The sequence below is a fragment of the Triturus cristatus genome, chromosome 8 (assembly GCF_964204655.1).
Source record: "Triturus cristatus chromosome 8, aTriCri1.1, whole genome shotgun sequence".
Lineage (NCBI taxonomy): Eukaryota > Metazoa > Chordata > Amphibia > Caudata > Salamandridae > Triturus > Triturus cristatus.
Genome location: NC_140591.1, coordinates 1,561,287,122 through 1,561,305,820, shown reverse-complemented (window position 1 = coordinate 1,561,305,820; position 18,699 = coordinate 1,561,287,122). Strand labels below are relative to the sequence as shown.

General features: G+C 43.9%; 1 protein-coding gene across 1 annotated transcript in view; it reads right to left on the bottom strand.

Annotated features, from left to right (window-relative positions):
• Positions 1-9,519, bottom strand: part of LOC146806141 (ubiquitin-like) — a 103,777-nt gene extending 94,258 nt beyond the window's left edge. The window contains exon 1 of the mRNA XM_085620587.1: positions 9,424-9,519. Coding sequence (XP_085476713.1) covers positions 9,424-9,472 — 49 coding nt within the window. The 5' untranslated portion in view covers positions 9,473-9,519. The remainder of the gene's footprint in view (positions 1-9,423) is intronic.
• Between the last annotated feature and the right edge of the window lie 9,180 nt (positions 9,520-18,699).

The following is an 18,699-nucleotide window of genomic DNA, read 5'->3' as shown; positions in this document are numbered from 1 at the left end:
TTCAACATTTTGATAATGGCAGTAGGTTTGGGAAATTATGTTTTCTGGCTGGAAGCATCAAATTATTATAACTTGTACACCTCCATACACAGTGTAGTGAAATTGGTAGCCACACTATTAGGCCTGAGGTAGAGACTGCTGCTCCGCCTGCAGACTGTGCGGAGATTTGCCTCCTCTGAATTTCACGGAGAATGGGGACAAGGCATTTCTCTGCACACTCCGCAGCGGAGTGGAGTTGGCCAGCCCCCGCCGCCACCCCCCTATATTAACAATTAATATTACACAACTTAAAATTAAATTAAAACCATTTACCTGGCATGCCGCATCCATGGGCTGCACTCCTTCTCTTCCTCGCCGTCTGGGAAATTCTTTGAGAAAACTGTGCATGCGCGCGCACCCGAACATGCGCATTTCTTACAAGAGATTTGGTTCTCAGGGCCGGAATAGGCCTGGGGAGGGGGCCATTGGTCACCCTTACAAAAATGGGTATCGTGCAGTACTCCTCCCCATGTTTTAATAAAATAATGATGGCTTGGTGCCAGGGGAAAAAAATAAAAACGGATGAGGCACTCTCTCATATACACACACTCATATACCTATTCTGTCTTTCACATAACCAGTTACTTACCCATACTGACACAGGCACTCAATCACCAACACAGCCATACAGATACTCACTTACCCATACAGCTTCTCAGACACACACACAGTAACACATACAGCCATTGACTCACCAACTCACTCATCCATCCAGGCAATCATACACATCCTCACCCACACAGACATACACCCAGACAGCCATATAGGTAGTCAGACAACCAATCACTCACCTATATAGGCCTTCATGTACCCACTAACACAATTATACACCCAATTAGACATCAACTGACGCACAGATCCACTATTTTAAACAACCAGACACTCACCTATATATTGAATGAGACATCTAATCACTCATTTATACAGTCAGTCGTGCACCCACAGAGTCATCCATACAGACACTCATACACCCACTGATTCACCAATACACCTTAGTTTGACCATGACATGAGTGATGCAATATATGAGGTCATAAGCAGTGCATTGCAGGGCGTGAGATATAGTTAGCTTAGCTTGCTATATCTGCTAAACTTCTCTGATTTTGTATGAGTGAAATATCATCCTAACTATAACGTCCCTGTAACCTTTGGTACCGATAGATAGATAGATAGATAGATAGATAGATAGATAGATAGATAGATAGATAGATAGATAGATAGATAGATAGATAGATAGATAGATAGATAGATAGATAGATAGTCAAAAACAATTTCCAAACTGCAACATGAGGCACTCACAGGCAATCCTCATCATTTTTTTGCAAGTGACATGTTTCGGCATTATGCCTTTTTCCAAATATATGTGGAGATATATATATATATATAAATATATATCCATCACACGAGTTTGCCTGGAATGAGAGAGCCCAAACACGAAGAATATCATTTGCCGCTTTATTGGTGGAAATTGCAGTGACCAAAGAGCAAACCGCATTGCAAAATTCAGACCAGCCCGACGCGTTTCGTGCAGATGCACTTCCTCATGGGCTCAGGGCTTTTCAGCAAATGTTCAGAGCAGCAGTTCAATCGGGCACTTAAACTTCTCTTAAACCCGCCCCAGTGGGCGTGGCCACCCTTGTGGCCTGATGGTATTTGTAGTGTCCTTATTTCTCCTCATGTGAGTCGCTGTTCATGCATTTCTCAATAATAAATAAAATCCTCAGTGGGTAGCAAAGCCAATTTTGCTGCTTGGACACCTCCGTTCATATATCCACTGGCTCTTTGCGCTCTAAACTGTCACGTCGATTGGCGTTTCAGCAAAGACTGCAGACTGCAGCTGGGCTTCTCTCGCGGCTCAGGCAGCGCCGCTAACATCCATCACACGAGTTTGCCTGGAATGAGAGAGCCCAAACACGAAGAATATCATTTGCCGCTTTATTGGTGGAAATTGTAGTGACCAAAGAGCAAACCGCATTGCAAAATTCAGACCAGCCCGACGCGTTTCATGCAGATGCACTTCCTCTTGGGCTCAGGGCTTTTCAGCAAATGTTCAGAGCAGCAGTTCAATCGGGCACTTAAACTTCTCTTGAACCCGCCCCAGTGGGCGTGGCCACCCTTGTGGCCTGATGGTATTTGTAGTGTCCTTATTTCTCCTCATGTGAGTCACTGCTCGTGCATTTCTCAATAATAAATAAAATCCTCAGTGGGTAGCAAAGCCAATTTTGCTGCTTGGACACCTCCGTTCATATATCCACTGGCTCTTCGCGCTCTAAACTGTCACGTCGATTGGCGTTTCAGCAAAGACTGCAGACTGCAGCTGGGCTTCTCTCGCGGCTCAGGCAGCGCCGCTAACATCCATCACACGAGTTTGCCTGGAATGAGAGAGCCCAAACACGAAGAATATCATTTGCCGCTTTATTGGTGGAAATTGCAGTGACCAAAGAGCAAACCGCATTGCAAAATTCAGACCAGCCCGACGCGTTTCGTGCAGATGCACTTCCTCATGGGCTCAGGGCTTTTCAGCAAATGTTCAGAGCAGCAGTTTAATCGGGCACTTAAACTTCTCTTGAACCCGCCCCAGTGGGCGTGGCCACCCTTGTGGCCTGATGGTATTTGTAGTGTCCTTATTTCTCCTCATGTGAGTCGCTGTTCGTGCATTTCTCAATAATAAATAAAATGCTCAGTGGGTAGCAAAGCCAATTTTGCTGCTTGGACACCTCCGTTCACATATCCACTGGCTCTTCGCGCTCTAAACTGTCACGTCGATTGGCGTTTCAGCAAAGACTGCAGACTGCAGCTGGGCTTCTCTCGCGGCTCAGGCAGCGCCGCTAACATCCATCACACGAGTTTGCCTGGAATGAGAGAGCCCAAACACGAAGAATATCATTTGCCGCTTTATTGGTGGAAATTGCAGTGACCAAAGAGCAAACCGCATTGCAAAATTCAGACCAGCCCGACCCGTTTCGTGCAGATGCACTTCCTCATGGGCTCAGGGCTTTTCAGCAAATGTTCAGAGCAGCAGTTCAATCGGGCACTTAAACTTCTCTTGAACCCGCCCCAGTGGGCGTGGCCACCCTTGTGGCCTGATGGTATTTGTAGTGTCCTTATTTCTCCTCATGTGAGTCGCTGTTCGTGCATTTCTCAATAATAAATAAAATGCTCAGTGGGTAGCAAAGCCAATTTTGCTGCGTGGACACCTCCGTTCATATATCCACTGGCTCTTCGCACTCTAAACTGTCACGTCGATTGGCGTTTCAGCAAAGACTGCAGACTGCAGCTGGGCTTCTCTCGCGGCTCAGGCAGCGCCGCTAACATCCATCACACGAGTTTGCCTGGAATGAGAGAGCCCAAACACGAAGAATATCATTTGCCGCTTTATTGGTGGAAATTGCAGTGACCAAAGAGCAAACCGCATTGCAAAATTCAGACCAGCCCGACGCGTTACGTGCAGATGCACTTCCTCATGGGCTCAGGGCTTTTCAGCAAATGTTCAGAGCAGCAGTTCAATCGGGCACTTAAACTTCTCTTGAACCCGCCCCAGTGGGCGTGGCCACCCTTGTGGCCTGATGGTATTTGTAGTGTCCTTATTTCTCCTCATGTGAGTCGCTGTTCGTGCATTTCTCAATAATAAATAAAATCCTCAGTGGGTAGCAAAGCCAATTTTGCTGCTTGGACACCTCCGTTCATATATCCACTGGCTCTTCGCACTCTAAACTGTCACGTCGATTGGCGTTTCAGCAAAGACTGCAGACTGCAGATGGGCTTCTCTCACGGCTCAGGCAGTGCCGCTAACATCCATCACACGAGTTTGCCTGGAATGAGAGAGCCCAAACACGAAGAATATCATTTGCCGCTTTATTGGTGGAAATTGCAGTGACCAAAGAGCAAACCGCATTGCAAAATTCAGACCAGCCCGACGCGTTTCGTGCAGATGCACTTCCTCATGGGCTCAGGGCTTTTCAGCAAATGTTCAGAGCAGCAGTTCAATCGGGCACTTAAACTTCTCTTGAACCCGCCCCAGTGGGCGTGGCCACCCTTGTGGCCTGATGGTATTTGTAGTGTCCTTATTTCTCCTCATGTGAGTCGCTGTTCGTGCATTTCTCAATAATAAATAAAATCCTCAGTGGGTAGCAAAGCCAAGTTTGCTGTTTGGACACCTCCGTTCATATATCCACTGGCTCTTCGCGCTCTAAACTGTCACGTCGATTGGCGTTTCAGCAAAGACTGCAGACTGCAGCTGGGCTTCTCTCGCGGCTCAGGCAGCGCCGCTAACATCCATCACACGAGTTTGCCTGGAATGAGAGAGCCCAAACACGAAGAATATCATTTTCCGCTTTATTGGTGGAAATTGCAGTGACCAAAGAGCAAACCGCATTGCAAAATTCAGACCAGCCCGACGCGTTTCGTGCAGATGCACTTCCTCATGGGCTCAGGGCTTTTCAGCAAATGTTCAGAGCAGCAGTTCAATCGGGCACTTAAACTTCTCTTGAACCCGCCCCAGTGGGCGTGGCCACCCTTGTGGCCTGATGGTATTTGTAGTGTCCTTATTTCTCCTCATGTGAGTCGCTGTTCGTGCATTTCTCAATAATAAATAAAATCCTCAGTGGGTAGCAAAGCCAATTTTGCTGCTTGGACACCTCCGTTCATATATCCACTGGCTCTTCGCACTCTAAACTGTCACATCGATTGGCGTTTCAGCAAAGTCTGCAGACTGCAGCTGGGCTTCTCTCGCGGCTCAGGCAGCGCCGCTAACATCCATCACACGAGTTTGCCTGGAATGAGAGAGCCCAAACACGAAGAATATCGATGCAGCCCTTTTGTGACGCCTGACGGCAGCGCAGCTGAAAGGACGAGTAAAGCCCTTTGGAGGAAGTAATGTGCAGGACTCACATCGTGAGTGTTCACCGCAACCCACTTGGGTGTTTAAAGACATTTATTTGAGCACAATGGCTGGCGACTCACAGCAGTAAGAGAGAGGCACTACAAGAACCAGCGGGCCGCGTTGAAGGCCACGCCTACCTGGGCGGAGTTAATAGAATTAAAAGTGCTCCAAGAAACCGCCATGCTGTTGTTCGCTTGGGAGATGCCCGCAGCCCTTGACAAAGTGCTCCAGTGCACGAAACGCGTTGGGCAGGACATGGAACTATGGCGAGACAGTCGGCTGTGATGACACCGCTGTTTCTTCAATAAAATTGAGGCTGAACTTCACTTACCCGTGTGGAAACTTCTCTTAGCAGGCAACTTTGTTAATGGTATTTAGCGGCCCAGCCTGAGCCGCGAGAGAAGTTTCCCGTTGCAGCGATGCAGGCCTTTTGTGACGCCTGACGGCAGCGCAGCTGAAAGGACAAGTAAAGCCCTTTGGAGGAAGTAATGTGCAGGACTCACATCGTGAGTGTTCACCGCAACCCACTTGGGTGTTTAAAGACATTTATTTGAGCACAATGGCTGGAGACTCACAGCAGTAAGAGAGAGGCACTACAAGAACCAGCGGGCCGCGTTGACGGCCACGCCCACCTGGGCGGAGTTAATAGAATTAAAAGTGCTCCAAGAAACCGCCATGCTGTTGTTCGCTTGGGAGATGCCCGCAGCCCTTGACAAAGTGCTCCAGTGCACGAAACGCGTTGGGCAGGACATGGAACTATGGCGAGACAGTCCGCTGTGATGACACCGCTGTTTCTTCAATAAAATTGAGGCTGAACTTCACTTACCCGTGTGGAAACTTCTCTTAGCAGGCAACTTTGTTGAATGATATAAATATATATATATATATATATATATTACCTACTGGCGGTCACCAGTAGGTAGTTATAGTTAGGACCCTGTTTCCATAGGAAAACCGCAACATTCTATTTTGAATAACTTTGGCGCCGGTCAACGAATCCTCGCGAAAATTTCAAAATAGGTGGGGCGCTACGCTCCGCTCCTACCCTAAAAGTCTCGAGGGGATTCGTCAAGCGGGGGCTGAGATAAAAGGGGGGTCCCAAAATGCGTTTTTCCCATGCATTTTTCCATAGGACCTTTAGACACAGCTACAGCCCGAACGGCTGAACAGAGTTCCTTGAAATTTGGCAGAGAGGTAGTCTACAGGTCAAGGAAGTGCCTTTTGTAGGTTTGGTGTAAATCTGTTCAGTAGATTCTGAGAAAATAGCCTTTAAATCAATATATATATCTGAGCCAACTTACGGTGCGCTTACCGTACGCGTACGGTGACGTGCGCGAGCGCGATTCTGATTGGCTGTTCGATCTAAGTAAACATTCGAATCGGTCGAAACCAGGAAGCGGCGGCCGCCATTTTCTCTCTCGCACTCTGAGGGGGGCAGCAAAAACAAAGAAAAAAACCATCTAAAGGGGCAGTATATTCAGTTCTTAACCACCCAGCATTGCTATAGGTGTCCCCAAACAACCCCCAAGGCCAAAAAAACAAATTTTTTTTTTTCGAAAAATCGCCGATTACGCTTACCGTACGCGTACGGTTAAAATTATTAAAAAATAAAAAATTATCCACACTATCCCCACCCCGTGTGCAAATGGTGCACCGCGTGCTCACTGTGTGCGCACGGTGCGCGAAGCGCACCGTTCGCGCACGGAACGAACTGCGTTAACTGGGTGCACACGCCACGAATGGCATAAAGTAACTTAGCATTTAAAAAACCAAATGAAAAGTACAAATGAATACCTTTCACAACGATGCGCATAATATGTCCCCCATGTGCGCACGGTGCGCGAAGCGCATCGTGCGTACATGGCCCATCCCACGTAACGTGGGCACGCGTGAGTTATAGTTGCCTGCACTAACTATAACGGAGGAATTTCATTGGTTTTTTACGAGTGAAATGTACAGCTAACTATAACTTGTGTGAAACCTATGGTTTTTTCAGTGAATTTGCAAGGTTTTTTAAATGCTAATTCCTAACTATAACGTGTGTGAAACCTATGGTTTTTTCAGTGAATATATATATATATATATATATATATATATATAGATAGATATATTTTCCTTTTGTCAATTCCAAAGTTTTGCGCGCTCTTAGTAAAGCACCCAGCATCAGTCAGGATTACTGTTGTTTATTCACAACGCGTTTCACCGATCACAGGCTTGATCACGTGAAAAGAACAACCATTACCGGCAAACATAAGTAGTGTGAGAGGCAATGAGCAGCAAAATACGGACTCACGTAAATCTTATTTGCAGACATGTTGGAACAGGGAATGCTTGAAACAATGCATGTGTAAAATACAAAAGCATAACTGCATTACAAATCAGTCACTCTGTATGCTGAGTCATGACTCAGTATATTTAATATATTCCAAAATATTATCTTAACCTAAGTGTTGATAGAATGCAAAATGTGTCTACGCGCGTGACTTTATCTGCGTGTATCCAAATAGCCTGCTAAGTATCAAGTGCAAGTGCACATCACACCGTAAAGCCCCCTGCTGCTTGCTCATCCAACATGTCTGCCAATATGATTTACGTGAGTCAGTTTTTGCTGCTCATTGCCTCTCACACTACTTATGTTTGCCGGTAATATTTGTTCTTTTCACATGATCAAGCCTGTGATCGTTGAAACGCATTGTGAATAAACAACAATAATCCTGACTGACGCTGGGTCCTTCTTTACTGAGAGCGCGTGCAACTTTGGAATTGACGAAAGGAGCCAAAATTGCCGGACTACACCTCCGGCGTGCGCGCCGCTCTCCACGGGTCCTTTGAAGTTCGGAAGGAGTATTTGGTGTGTGATATATATATATATATATATATATATATATATATATATATATATATAAAATTGTTCAAATGGGTCGGACATACCTCATTATTTTATAAGATATAACAGCTTTTTTTTATTGTGGACTAAAAAAGTTACTCTGGACACCATCTAAATCCATTTTGGTATCACATCATTTAAATGATGCCTACTAAACCTATCCCAAAACCACTGTGTTGAAATTCGCAGATCCTTCTCTGACAAAATCACTGTACCCAGTGGAATTCCGAAAGGGGGCATCATGTCACCCATCCTCTAAAACCTGTCTATTGAACCCCTTCAGTTAACATTTTCTTAACATCTCTGTATCTCATATTTGATTTCAAGTATAAACGGCATATACAGGAATAGAGTATGAGTATGAAGATGTTTGTCACTATTGTGCACTGGAGTGTTTGGGTTGATGTACATAGGCTGCAATATTGCGTGCTAGGTTACTGTTTATAAGATACAGTGCAGTGCTTAGCTATAATTGTGTAGGTTACATAATAGTATTCTGAGCTGTTGTCAAATTGTTAAACTGAAAGCATAGCATGGGTGATTGGTATTACTGAAATGGATTATAATAGGATCAGTTTGTGCGCTGTGGGTGAAGTTCATTGTGGTCTGTTGACCTCTCAAGGATGAATCCCACTTTGGCATGTTGATGCCCCTTTAATGCATAACATGGTGTGTGAGATTCCAAAAATAGCTGTGCTTTGTTATGTACTAGCTTCCCTAAAGAGTGTTCCAATTAGTTAGTGTCCACAACATATCACACAGTGTGATGGCTTGCTCTCCCACCGGTGTTCTGCATCAGAAAGCATCCGTGTTCCCAGCATGCTACATTGTAGCGTACATAGAGTGCTCTACAGTTCACTGATAGCCCTAGGTTAAAGTCAAAAGAGATGAGTTAGCATCCATGGGGGGCTATATTGTAGGTTAGTGCATAGTATTTAGTGTCATCATTGAAAAGTACAATGTTAAGCATTATTGATCCAAGCTTGTGGTGTGGCTACTTAGAACCCCTTTAACACAGGTCAGTGTATTAAAATCCCCAATAGACTATAACAGTGGTGTTCAGTGTCCCTGTGCATTATGCTGGTAAGTGTAGTTAGAATGCAGTCCTTTTCTGTGAGTTAGTTGCCTGGTATACTCTGAAGTGTGGTGAATTTTTGTCACATACACAACATTTAGATTAGTGTTTATAGAATGCAGTCTAACATGGCAGGTTGGTTTCCTTACCTTTCAGTTTATTGCGTGTGGGTTAGTCTCCCCCACATTAGAGCTATGTGGAGAATTATTGCACTATCAGACAGACCACATCTTGGGGTAATATGCTTAGGATTTATGTTAGTGGATTGCCTTAGTGTCCTAAGACTGTGCTTTACTGTGGAAAGTTGGCTATTGTTTTTCAAGTTAATGTTATGGCTTAGTTTCACTACAATGTTTGTTGTAAGTGACAATTAAGTGAGAAGATAAATAAACACACTCAGAACTCCACTTACTGTTTTTTGTATGTGCATCACTCTTGTATCTTCAAGACCTACAAACTAATGGAAACTTCCTTTACCAGCCTATGACAACGATGCCCTTTAATGAAACTTATCTATAGAAGGTAACAAAATGCAACTCACCAAGCCTGCAGCTAAGCACCAGAAGAACAAGGACAAGAAATAGCTTCATGATGAGAGATATGGTTGATACTGTTGCTGCAATACTCAGCTCAATCTGAAGGTGAATGTGTACATACAGACCTCCTCTAATTATATAGACATTGGCTGCTTAGTTTCCTCCCACAGTCACATGACAGCTCTGTGTGCTAATTCAACTAAGCTTACTAAATTACCTGCTCAGAATCATACCAGGAATTGAAAAAAATAAATGACTGTACCACACAAGATTCAAACTAATGACTGATTAAAAAAATTCCACATTTTCTTTTGGAATTAAACCAATGGTCATATTTCTAAATTCATAACCTTCACTTCGCAGTACAGCATTGGGTTTAATGTGAACCACTTATGTGCTGTTTACTTTTTTCCAGTGAAGAATTGAGAGACAACTTCACAGACTAAAACCAAGGTTGAAGTTAATGTGTAAAAACGGTGTGCCTGCATTATACCTCTGATTTCCTGACCCTTTCATCCCATCTTAATAGGCCTCCTCCACATAATTTCCTGTAGTTAAAATACATAGACATCCTATATTACTGGATAACATCAACATTGTCGAGTTATCAGACTTTTCTAGGAGACTTAGCAATATGTTAATTTAATTTATATCACGCACAGATACTCAAAAGTGTCCCGACGCGGAACATAGAGGGCAACCATCAGAAATGTATGCAAAGAAATATGTTTTCAGATTCTTCTTGAAAAACAACCGATCCTGAATGTTCCGGAGGGTGAAAGGGCGAACGTTCCAGGCAACAGCAGCTTTCCGAGCTAGAGAGCTGCCTCCAAGCTTTTGAAATTTAAAGCAGGGAACCTGTGCAAGGCGCTGGGACATGAAACGCAAACAACACGCCCGAGTATAAAAGTCAAAGCGCTTTTGCAGGTAGATGGGGCCAAGTCCATGAAGAGCGCAATCGGCCATGACCAAAGATTTAAATTTGACCCGGTCGTCTACAGGAAGCCAGTGCAGAGAGCGCAGATGAGGTCTCATGCTAGTCCTGGACGGCATTTCGAGAAGGAGCCTGGCTGCTGCATTTTGGAACACCTGGAGTTTTTTTTAACAGATAGCCTTGTATGCCCACATAAAGGGCATTGGTGTAGTCCAGCTGACACAAAATAAGAGTGCAAATGACAGTCTCTTTTGCCGCCTTAGGCAGAAGAGGGAGAAACTTCCTCAAAGATTTAAGGAGGCCAAAACAGGTCCCAGCAAGTTTCTTAATCTGTGTAGAGAAGGAGAGGTTCTCCTCAACCACACCCCCAGATTATTGGCAGGCTTCCCTATAGAGGTGGGGGTAGGGAACTCAGGGCCAGAGAGTTTCTTTAAAATTCAAGGGAAACTTTCTATATAGGAGAATCTCCAATTTATTTTCATTGCACTCAAGTTGTGCAGCAGCCTGCCAATGAAAAATGGAGGACAGACAATATGGCATCCTATAAAGAGGTGATATAAAATCTGAATGGCCACATGCCATAGTATAAGAAGTTTTGAAGAAGGTTTCTTAAACCATAACCTTGAGGATTTAGTCATGGTTCTGACTTTTACTGTGTGCAACTTGCCCTGGCTTTCGTTATTGATCACACGTCAATGCTCTGAGCATTGATTGACTATGACTTGGCATCCTATTTGCTCCATTCCCTGACTTTGCTTGCATTTGACTAAAATCAATATAATCGACTGCAACAGCTGGATATACAGATACAAGAAGACTTGAGTGACCAGGTCTCCTTTCATACAGACTGACCATGTGGGCAGAGATTGGTATTCAGTTGTTTTTATCTTGAGACGACCTGACCATAAATAGCTGAGAAATATGGTGACTGAATCTGAATGAATCTTGAAGTGTGCCCCATCCTAGTGAAATTTTATACAATGCTGAAAGCTGGGACTATGAGGTGTGAAGTTGTTCAAAAATGTAACTGGTAAGTTTAGTAAACTGTGTGTGCCCTTGTTTAATGTGCTCTTTTTTGTGGCTATAGAATTGTGGTGAAACTGTGACTCGTTTGTGTTCTCTATTGCACCAGTTGTGTAATATTTTATGATATGTGTAGGAAGGTGGAGTGTTATGTTATAATGCAGGTTAGGTTTCACCATGTAAACTAACACAAACCCCACCATTTGGTCCTTGGATTTACAGTAATAAATCCTTAGCTCTGTCCTGGTAGTATGGCAATGAGCAATCAGGCTTTACCAGAGAAATATGTTAAGCATTTCAGAGTTATATCATGGATGATAAGTAAATGATATGACTCAAAGGAAATATTACACCAATTTATAAAAACAAAGCAGATTTGTATCCTAATTTAGATACCAAAGTGAACAAAATAGCACACATATGAGTGAAGTTATCATTTTCAAGGTAATATGAAATCATATTAAAATAATGCAGTGAAACTTTATAATTGCCGTCAGCGGGAAGAAACACTAATTACAATCGGTCACTTACAGGTCGAGTTGCATGTGTCTCTTGCAAGTTAAAGGTGATGCAGGTCCCAGTACCAAGGCACAACAGTCAGTTACATTTTACCTGTCCTGTGGAGCCCGAGTACAGAGTTGTCCTGGCTGTCCCTGGAGTTGAACGGAAGCCATGGGAGCCCTGCTTTTACCGCTGAAATGGTGCTGCAGGGGTAAAACATGCAAAAACACAACAATGGGACTGCTGCTAATGTTGGATGAATGACAGATGGAGTTCACTCCAGCTGCAGTGTTGAATGAAGAAGCCAGTTGCAGGGCTGGCAAATAACAGGCCTGGCACGGTAACTGGAGCAGATAGTTACTTCACTGTCCGGTGGTCCCTGAGAACACCCTAGCTGCCTGTAACTTTGTAGTAGGCAGGACTAAAGTTCCCACAATTCACTAGACCATCTGGATTTGGGATATCCCTCAGACAGGCTGAACACTAGCGATTCTTTGGATCTGAAGATATGTTCTACCTGCAGTTTGCAGGGGAATAGTGGCACTAGTCCAGGGGAGCCTGAGGGTGCTTCGGGCTTCCACAGGAGTCCCTCTGTTTGTGGGAACAGCGAGATGGCCTAGGAATTGTGTCTCAATCAGCCAGTTCCAAGAGTGTTACCACAGGGACAGAGTATCCCTCTTTTGCCTTGGAGGAAGTCCTTTTGTTGCAGACACGGGTCTTTTCTTTTGTCTTCTTAGATGTAAGATTTTCTGAACCGAGGTTCTCGTGTTATGGGTAGACCTTAAATCCCATATGTAGGGACATCGGAGGTGTAGGTGCAAGTGACCAATGAGGTACTAGCCCTAGCCACTAATGCACCCCTGAAGTGACCCAATCTGGAGGTGTTGGTCAACTGTTCTACCCAGAACCCACTATTTCTATCACTTATAAAAAGTGCAGTATTCTTCCTTGGCTGGACAGACCAGGTAGCCCACCCTGTAGGCTTCTGGGTGTTAACGCCTCTTCATTATTTAATTTTCCCGCCTGACCAGGTACAAATGTGGAAGGCAGTTTAGATGCCCATCAGAGGCAGCGTAGCCTTTGAAGCTTACTGCCTTGATATACCCCTTCACTAGCCAGCCAGACCTGCCCAGGCCTTTGTTCCAGACTCTTGGGAGTGTTCACTCTTGCTGGCAGGAGGTCAGAATCCTGTCTTGCTGGCAGCAAATGAGGGCTGTCAGTCAGAGCTAATAAAAACAGGGGCAACCAGAAGGGGAACCCCAAGGTATCCACATAAGTGCATGCCACATTTCTAATTGCCTGACATTCAAGGCAGGGGTAAAAAGGAACATTGTGTCATACACAACATATTTAGGTGGCATCATAATGGAACTGCCAACCTCGGTTTTTCCTGGGTCCCAGTCCATGTTACCCTAAAGGTCACTATAGAATCATATAAGCTTGCACTTACATGTCCACACCATTAATATAATGCACCCTGCCTCCTGGGCTTTAGTAGTTCTACGTTAGAGGTGACTGGCATATATCAAAGATGGTGCATTGACTTTTCACATATATGGTAAGGGCAATGTCCAGTGTGAGCAGTTGGCACTGCTCCTACACTCTGCAATGGCAGGTCTGCCCCCAGAAGTTTATTTGGGTCACTCAGGGTGGCACAATCAGTGCTGCAAGCCCTGGGTATTCCTTTACGACCCATGCCCTGAGTAACACTGGTACCATATACTAGGGACATATAAGGGGGTAAAGTCCTTGGCGTTTGGATTGCCAAATTACGCACTGAAGTTTTAGGGAGAGAGCACAGGTACTTGGGCCTGGTCAGCAGGCTCCAGTGCAATATCAGAGTCATAACCACCAGCATATCAAAGGCAAGCCTGTCTGCCCCTGGAAGTTGCAGTCACTAAAACCCCTGCCCCTCTTGAAGCAGGGCCCAGATTTACCATATAATGCCTTAGGCCATTCCTGCCCCTTATCTGATGCACAACAGTCTATCAGATAATATAAAACCCCCATTGATTCAATTGACCATGCGTGCTGTATTAAGCATTTACTGAAGACGGTAGGCCCCATGCGTCCCTGATAAAATCACAAGGCATCTCCCCTGCGAAAGCCACAAGCCTAAGCTCACTGTGTTTCTCGTAAACAAGTCACAGAGCCCCCACTCCCCACTGCTGACCTCAATGTGCACTTCTCATGATGATATAGCAATACCAAAGAACAGGGAACATCATTAGTTAAGAGGAACACGATGGGGTAACATTCGGGTGGGGGCCAACTGTGATATTTCAATTTCTTCATATTTTCTGTTTTTCTGCTAGCTTAAAGAAACTAAGACAAACAACATGGTGTGAGAAACAACCTCTAACTCTTTGTAATCTTCTGCTTTCTTAAAAGTTTCCAAGAAGTGATGCAAATCATTTTCGATAAATGTTTTGATAAACTTTTGTACCTTACTGTAACTTCTGCCTTCTTAAATTTTCCAATAAGTGACCAAAGTGCGTCAATGTTTAATTCTGCGGTCAATAGTTTCCCATTAAAAGAGTATAAAAAGCTGCTTCCAGTCCAATTGTTGACCACCTCGCACCGTGAAACTCTAGGGTCAAGAAGTGCTTGTGTGCTCACTTGTTAACTGTTTGTTTTTATTTAGTATTATCGATTAACCCCTTCAGTGCCACGCCCTTTCCCCGCCCTGTGCCGGCCGTTGCATTGGCGGGCGGGGTTCATGACGAGCTGGACTCGTCATGGGCACAGCGCAACCGCGGCCCATGACGAGTCCAGCTCGTCATGGGCACTGAAGAGGTTAAGGATGTAGTGCATTGTTATTATTGTGTTTTGTAATCCTCTCTTCCCTGCTCTACCGTGATTCTAAAACTTACTAGATTGCATGGTTTTTCTCTTCGTCTCAAATATGTCCCTGACATTTGTTCTTTGCTTAAACTGCATAGCTTTATTATTGAATGATAATGATGTGTTTCTTGACATTTATCGTTTAATCTTGTCTCTTGAAATAAATGGTGCCACTCCTGATTCAGTTCCTGCATCTCACAAGTGTGTTTCCTTCTTTTAGATTGCACCCCTGCTCAAATTAAGGTGGTGCAACATCACCCAAAAATCACCCCCCAACTCTGACATGCCATTCATCATCATGCACAGCTCCACACTATGACGATACTCATCAGCAGAACTATATTTCTTATGCACCAACTTTAACACTTCTTGCAGCTCTCCTCGCTGCTGACTCTAGCACTTCCCTACCTCATAGGACCTGGCATCATGTAAAGAGTTCAGGTTTAACAGCTCCATTATTCTTCCAGTATCTGAGGTTAGGGAGGAATCAGAGCTCTGTCAAAATGTGGGACCTCTTCATTACTAATTCCTCTAAGATGTTTTTTTACTGAGACCTGGCTTAACACCTCAGAGCTCTGCTGCATTCCACTGACCCGTCCAGATAACTTATTTTCGGTCAACCTTGATAGAGAGGCAAGGCCCGGAGGTAGAGTGGCCATTTTCTTTCATGATTCTCTGAATGCAGAGATGGTCAACACACTACAGACTGGGTAGAAGTGGTTGCCTTCAAAATAAATTATCCATCAAGGACGTCTGGAAGGGGAAACTGGTTTATAACCCACCTGGTGTGAAAAAAGACTTTAGCCATGCACCAATGGACTATATTGCTCCCCGATGACTTTTGGCTCCTGGGCAACTTTAATTTTCACGGCCCAAATCTAGAGGACACTGATGTACGAAATTGTAACAGGACCAATGCACAAAGAAGGTCACACCATGGACCTAATTTTCTTACATTTTACAGATGTAAGAAGTGATTCCCCAGTACTCATCATGTGGTCAGATCACTATATGATTACATTCCTCATTTGTTTCAACAAAGTACCAATTAAGCCCAGTTCAGGGGCTAGTAGATTAGACATAAATGAAAGGAACTCTCACCTAACTGTCTCCAAGATCTTTACACCTACTACAACCACTCCACTAACTGACAGAACTATATCTCTAGCAGCATACCATGATGCCCTCTTGCGGGGCTTCAATGATATTGCACCATTTGAAAAGATACCATCCTCCTTCTGCAAAGGCCAAGTCCCCTGGTACTGTGATTATTTAGACCTGGAGAAATCCAAATGTAAATATATAGAATGTAGGCGCTGGACAACCAAATCTCCTCTGGAGAGAGAGGCTTACAGGACAATGCTTAGCAGCTATCACAAAAAGCTCATAGTTGCATTTAAGCTATATTTAACACAAAAAGCAACCATGAAGGAAACTCTCAAAAATAATGCTTCAAAGCCCTGAATGATTTTGTAAAGTCTTGAGCTTGCAATTGTACTGTCTCTACCTCAGAAACACTATGCAACTCTTCGGCTAACTGTTATGAAGAAAAGATATCCACCATCTATCACAACTTTACAGTTGATTAAGATCAGCAGTAGGACATCGTTGATTATAGTCATCCTCCCCTGAATGTTGCTAATGCCCTGGAAAAATTTGAGCCATGCTCTCTGAAGCAGGATAAGAAGATACTAGTTTATGTGAAATCGGGCTCACTGGCAGACCTATGGCCCCACAGGATTACATCCTACATAGCTCAGTCCATTGTGTCATCAGTAATGGCACTCTATAGCCTCCACCAAACTCCGGGCAGAATGGAAGTCAGCCCAAGTCTCTCCTATTTTAAATAAAAATTGCCCTAACCGAGAAATTCTCCCGTACTGCGGTACAATTTCCATGCTTCCTCTCTTAGGAAAATCACTTTAAAGCTATAAAAAATAACAACTGGCTGCTTTCTTAAAGATCTTGGACACCTGAAAAGAGGGTTTCAGAGTGATGCACAGCACGGAGACCTCACTAGTGGAAGTCACTGATACCATCAGACTTTCACTAGATGAGGGTACTCTAGTCATGCTGGTATTACTAAATTTATCTGCGGCCTTCAATATGGTCTCTCACTTGATCTTAGTCTGCAGACTGTATGACATAGGATTATATGGCAGAGTACTACACTAGCTCTGGGACATTCTTAATAATCAAACCTAAACCATCCGAGTTATACAGCGTTACATCCCGAACCCAATATTATTTAATGTATACCTAGCACCCTAGCGCAAATCATCAGAGCATGTGGTTTTGAAACCATATCATACACTGACGACACCCAACTTCTCATCTCCTATTGGCAAGATTTGGGAAAGATCTAGAAATAGTTTTAATCTCGGTTTGCTAGCTGTATGAGAGAAGACACTGACTAGATGACCAAAAACTGCCTCCATTTGAATAGCAAGAAACCAAAATAGTACTATTTAGCAAATCACAGAAGCTCTGGTCAGAGAACTAGAGGCCCACAAAATGTGGCCCTGACTCAAATCCAAAACAGGTTGTAAAGTACATGCTTATCAAGCTTAGCCAAACTCTCTCCATGAAGGACCAAGTTAGCACTACCTGTGGCATTTGCTTTGCCATTTTGTGTCTACTATAAAAACAATATCCTGGCTTCCCCCAACTTCTAGAAAGAACCTGGTCCAGGCGCTTATTGTTAGTCTCCTCAACTATTGAAATGCACTATTAGTCGCAGTGAATGACACCCTGCTGTCTAAACTACAGGTAGTGCAAAATACAGCAGCTCATCTAATTTGCAACCCCCCTTCACAGTCTTTCTCCACAACTTACACTGGTTTCCCATCAGAAAATGTTTCATCTTCAAACTTTGCTGCTTGACCCTCAAAGCACTAAGGTATTCATGACCCACTTATCTCTATTCCGGATTCCTCTACTACAAACCCTCAAGGTTGCTCAGGTCCATAAACAAAGCATTCCTAAGGATCCCTTACATTCGCACTGCCAGAATCTGGGTCATTCCTTTACTTATCTTGCTCCACTCCACTTGAACAAACTCCCTCTGAAAATTCGATCCTGTTCAACCTCCCCAAGTTTGAAAAACTTCTAGTAAACCCAGCTGTTTTAATTCCACTGTATAGTTGAGTAATAGCAAGGGCCAAGATACTCCTTCAGGAGTGACATGCCCCACTATACAAGAGCCAATCACATAACATAACATTTGGTTTCCTCTGAGACTTCCTCTGGCTCCAGATACTGACTGCGGCTTCAGCTTGTCTCTTGGACTTATATATAGAGTAAAGCAGCATTTCTTCAGACTCCAGCTCCAGATCAGTCAATCTTACTACTTCACCTGTGGCCCTGCAGTGCATCATCAAGCTCTCCCATGTCAAGGCATTAGGAATCTTCAGCTCCACCATTCCAGTTCTGGCAACTGCTTTTCAGTTCTCTCTTCAGTACTTCTTGGAATTTTAAGATACAAGTAAGATTAGTTAGAGTGTTAGCGATTCAGTTTGTGAGGCTTACATGCATTTCCCAGTTTCGTACAGAGGACTGATGTCATAAGGAGGTACAAAACTGGATTCAGTCAGTTGTTTCCCTGCAAGTCTCATGCTGATCGTTATGAATCACATCATCTTCATGCATGCTGCTGAATCACCATTTGAACTTGATTATAACATCTGCATTTGGGAGAACTGCAGAATTCTACCTTGTGTTACAGCATTGGATTGTGATCTTTGGGGTTAAGCATTCAAAAATAACCTGAGCCATGCCTATTGCCCATTGACTAGGTGAAATAGACGGTATAGTAAAGCATGCACACTGGACATGAACAGACTCTAGAAGCATTTCAACATGAAGGATGTGCTCTCTGCATTCCAACACTACTCTGAAGAAGATAAAAAAGATCTAAGACAAGTACAACTGCAATATAAAACCCTCATTCTAAGATCTAAGGCAGATTTTTATGCTAACT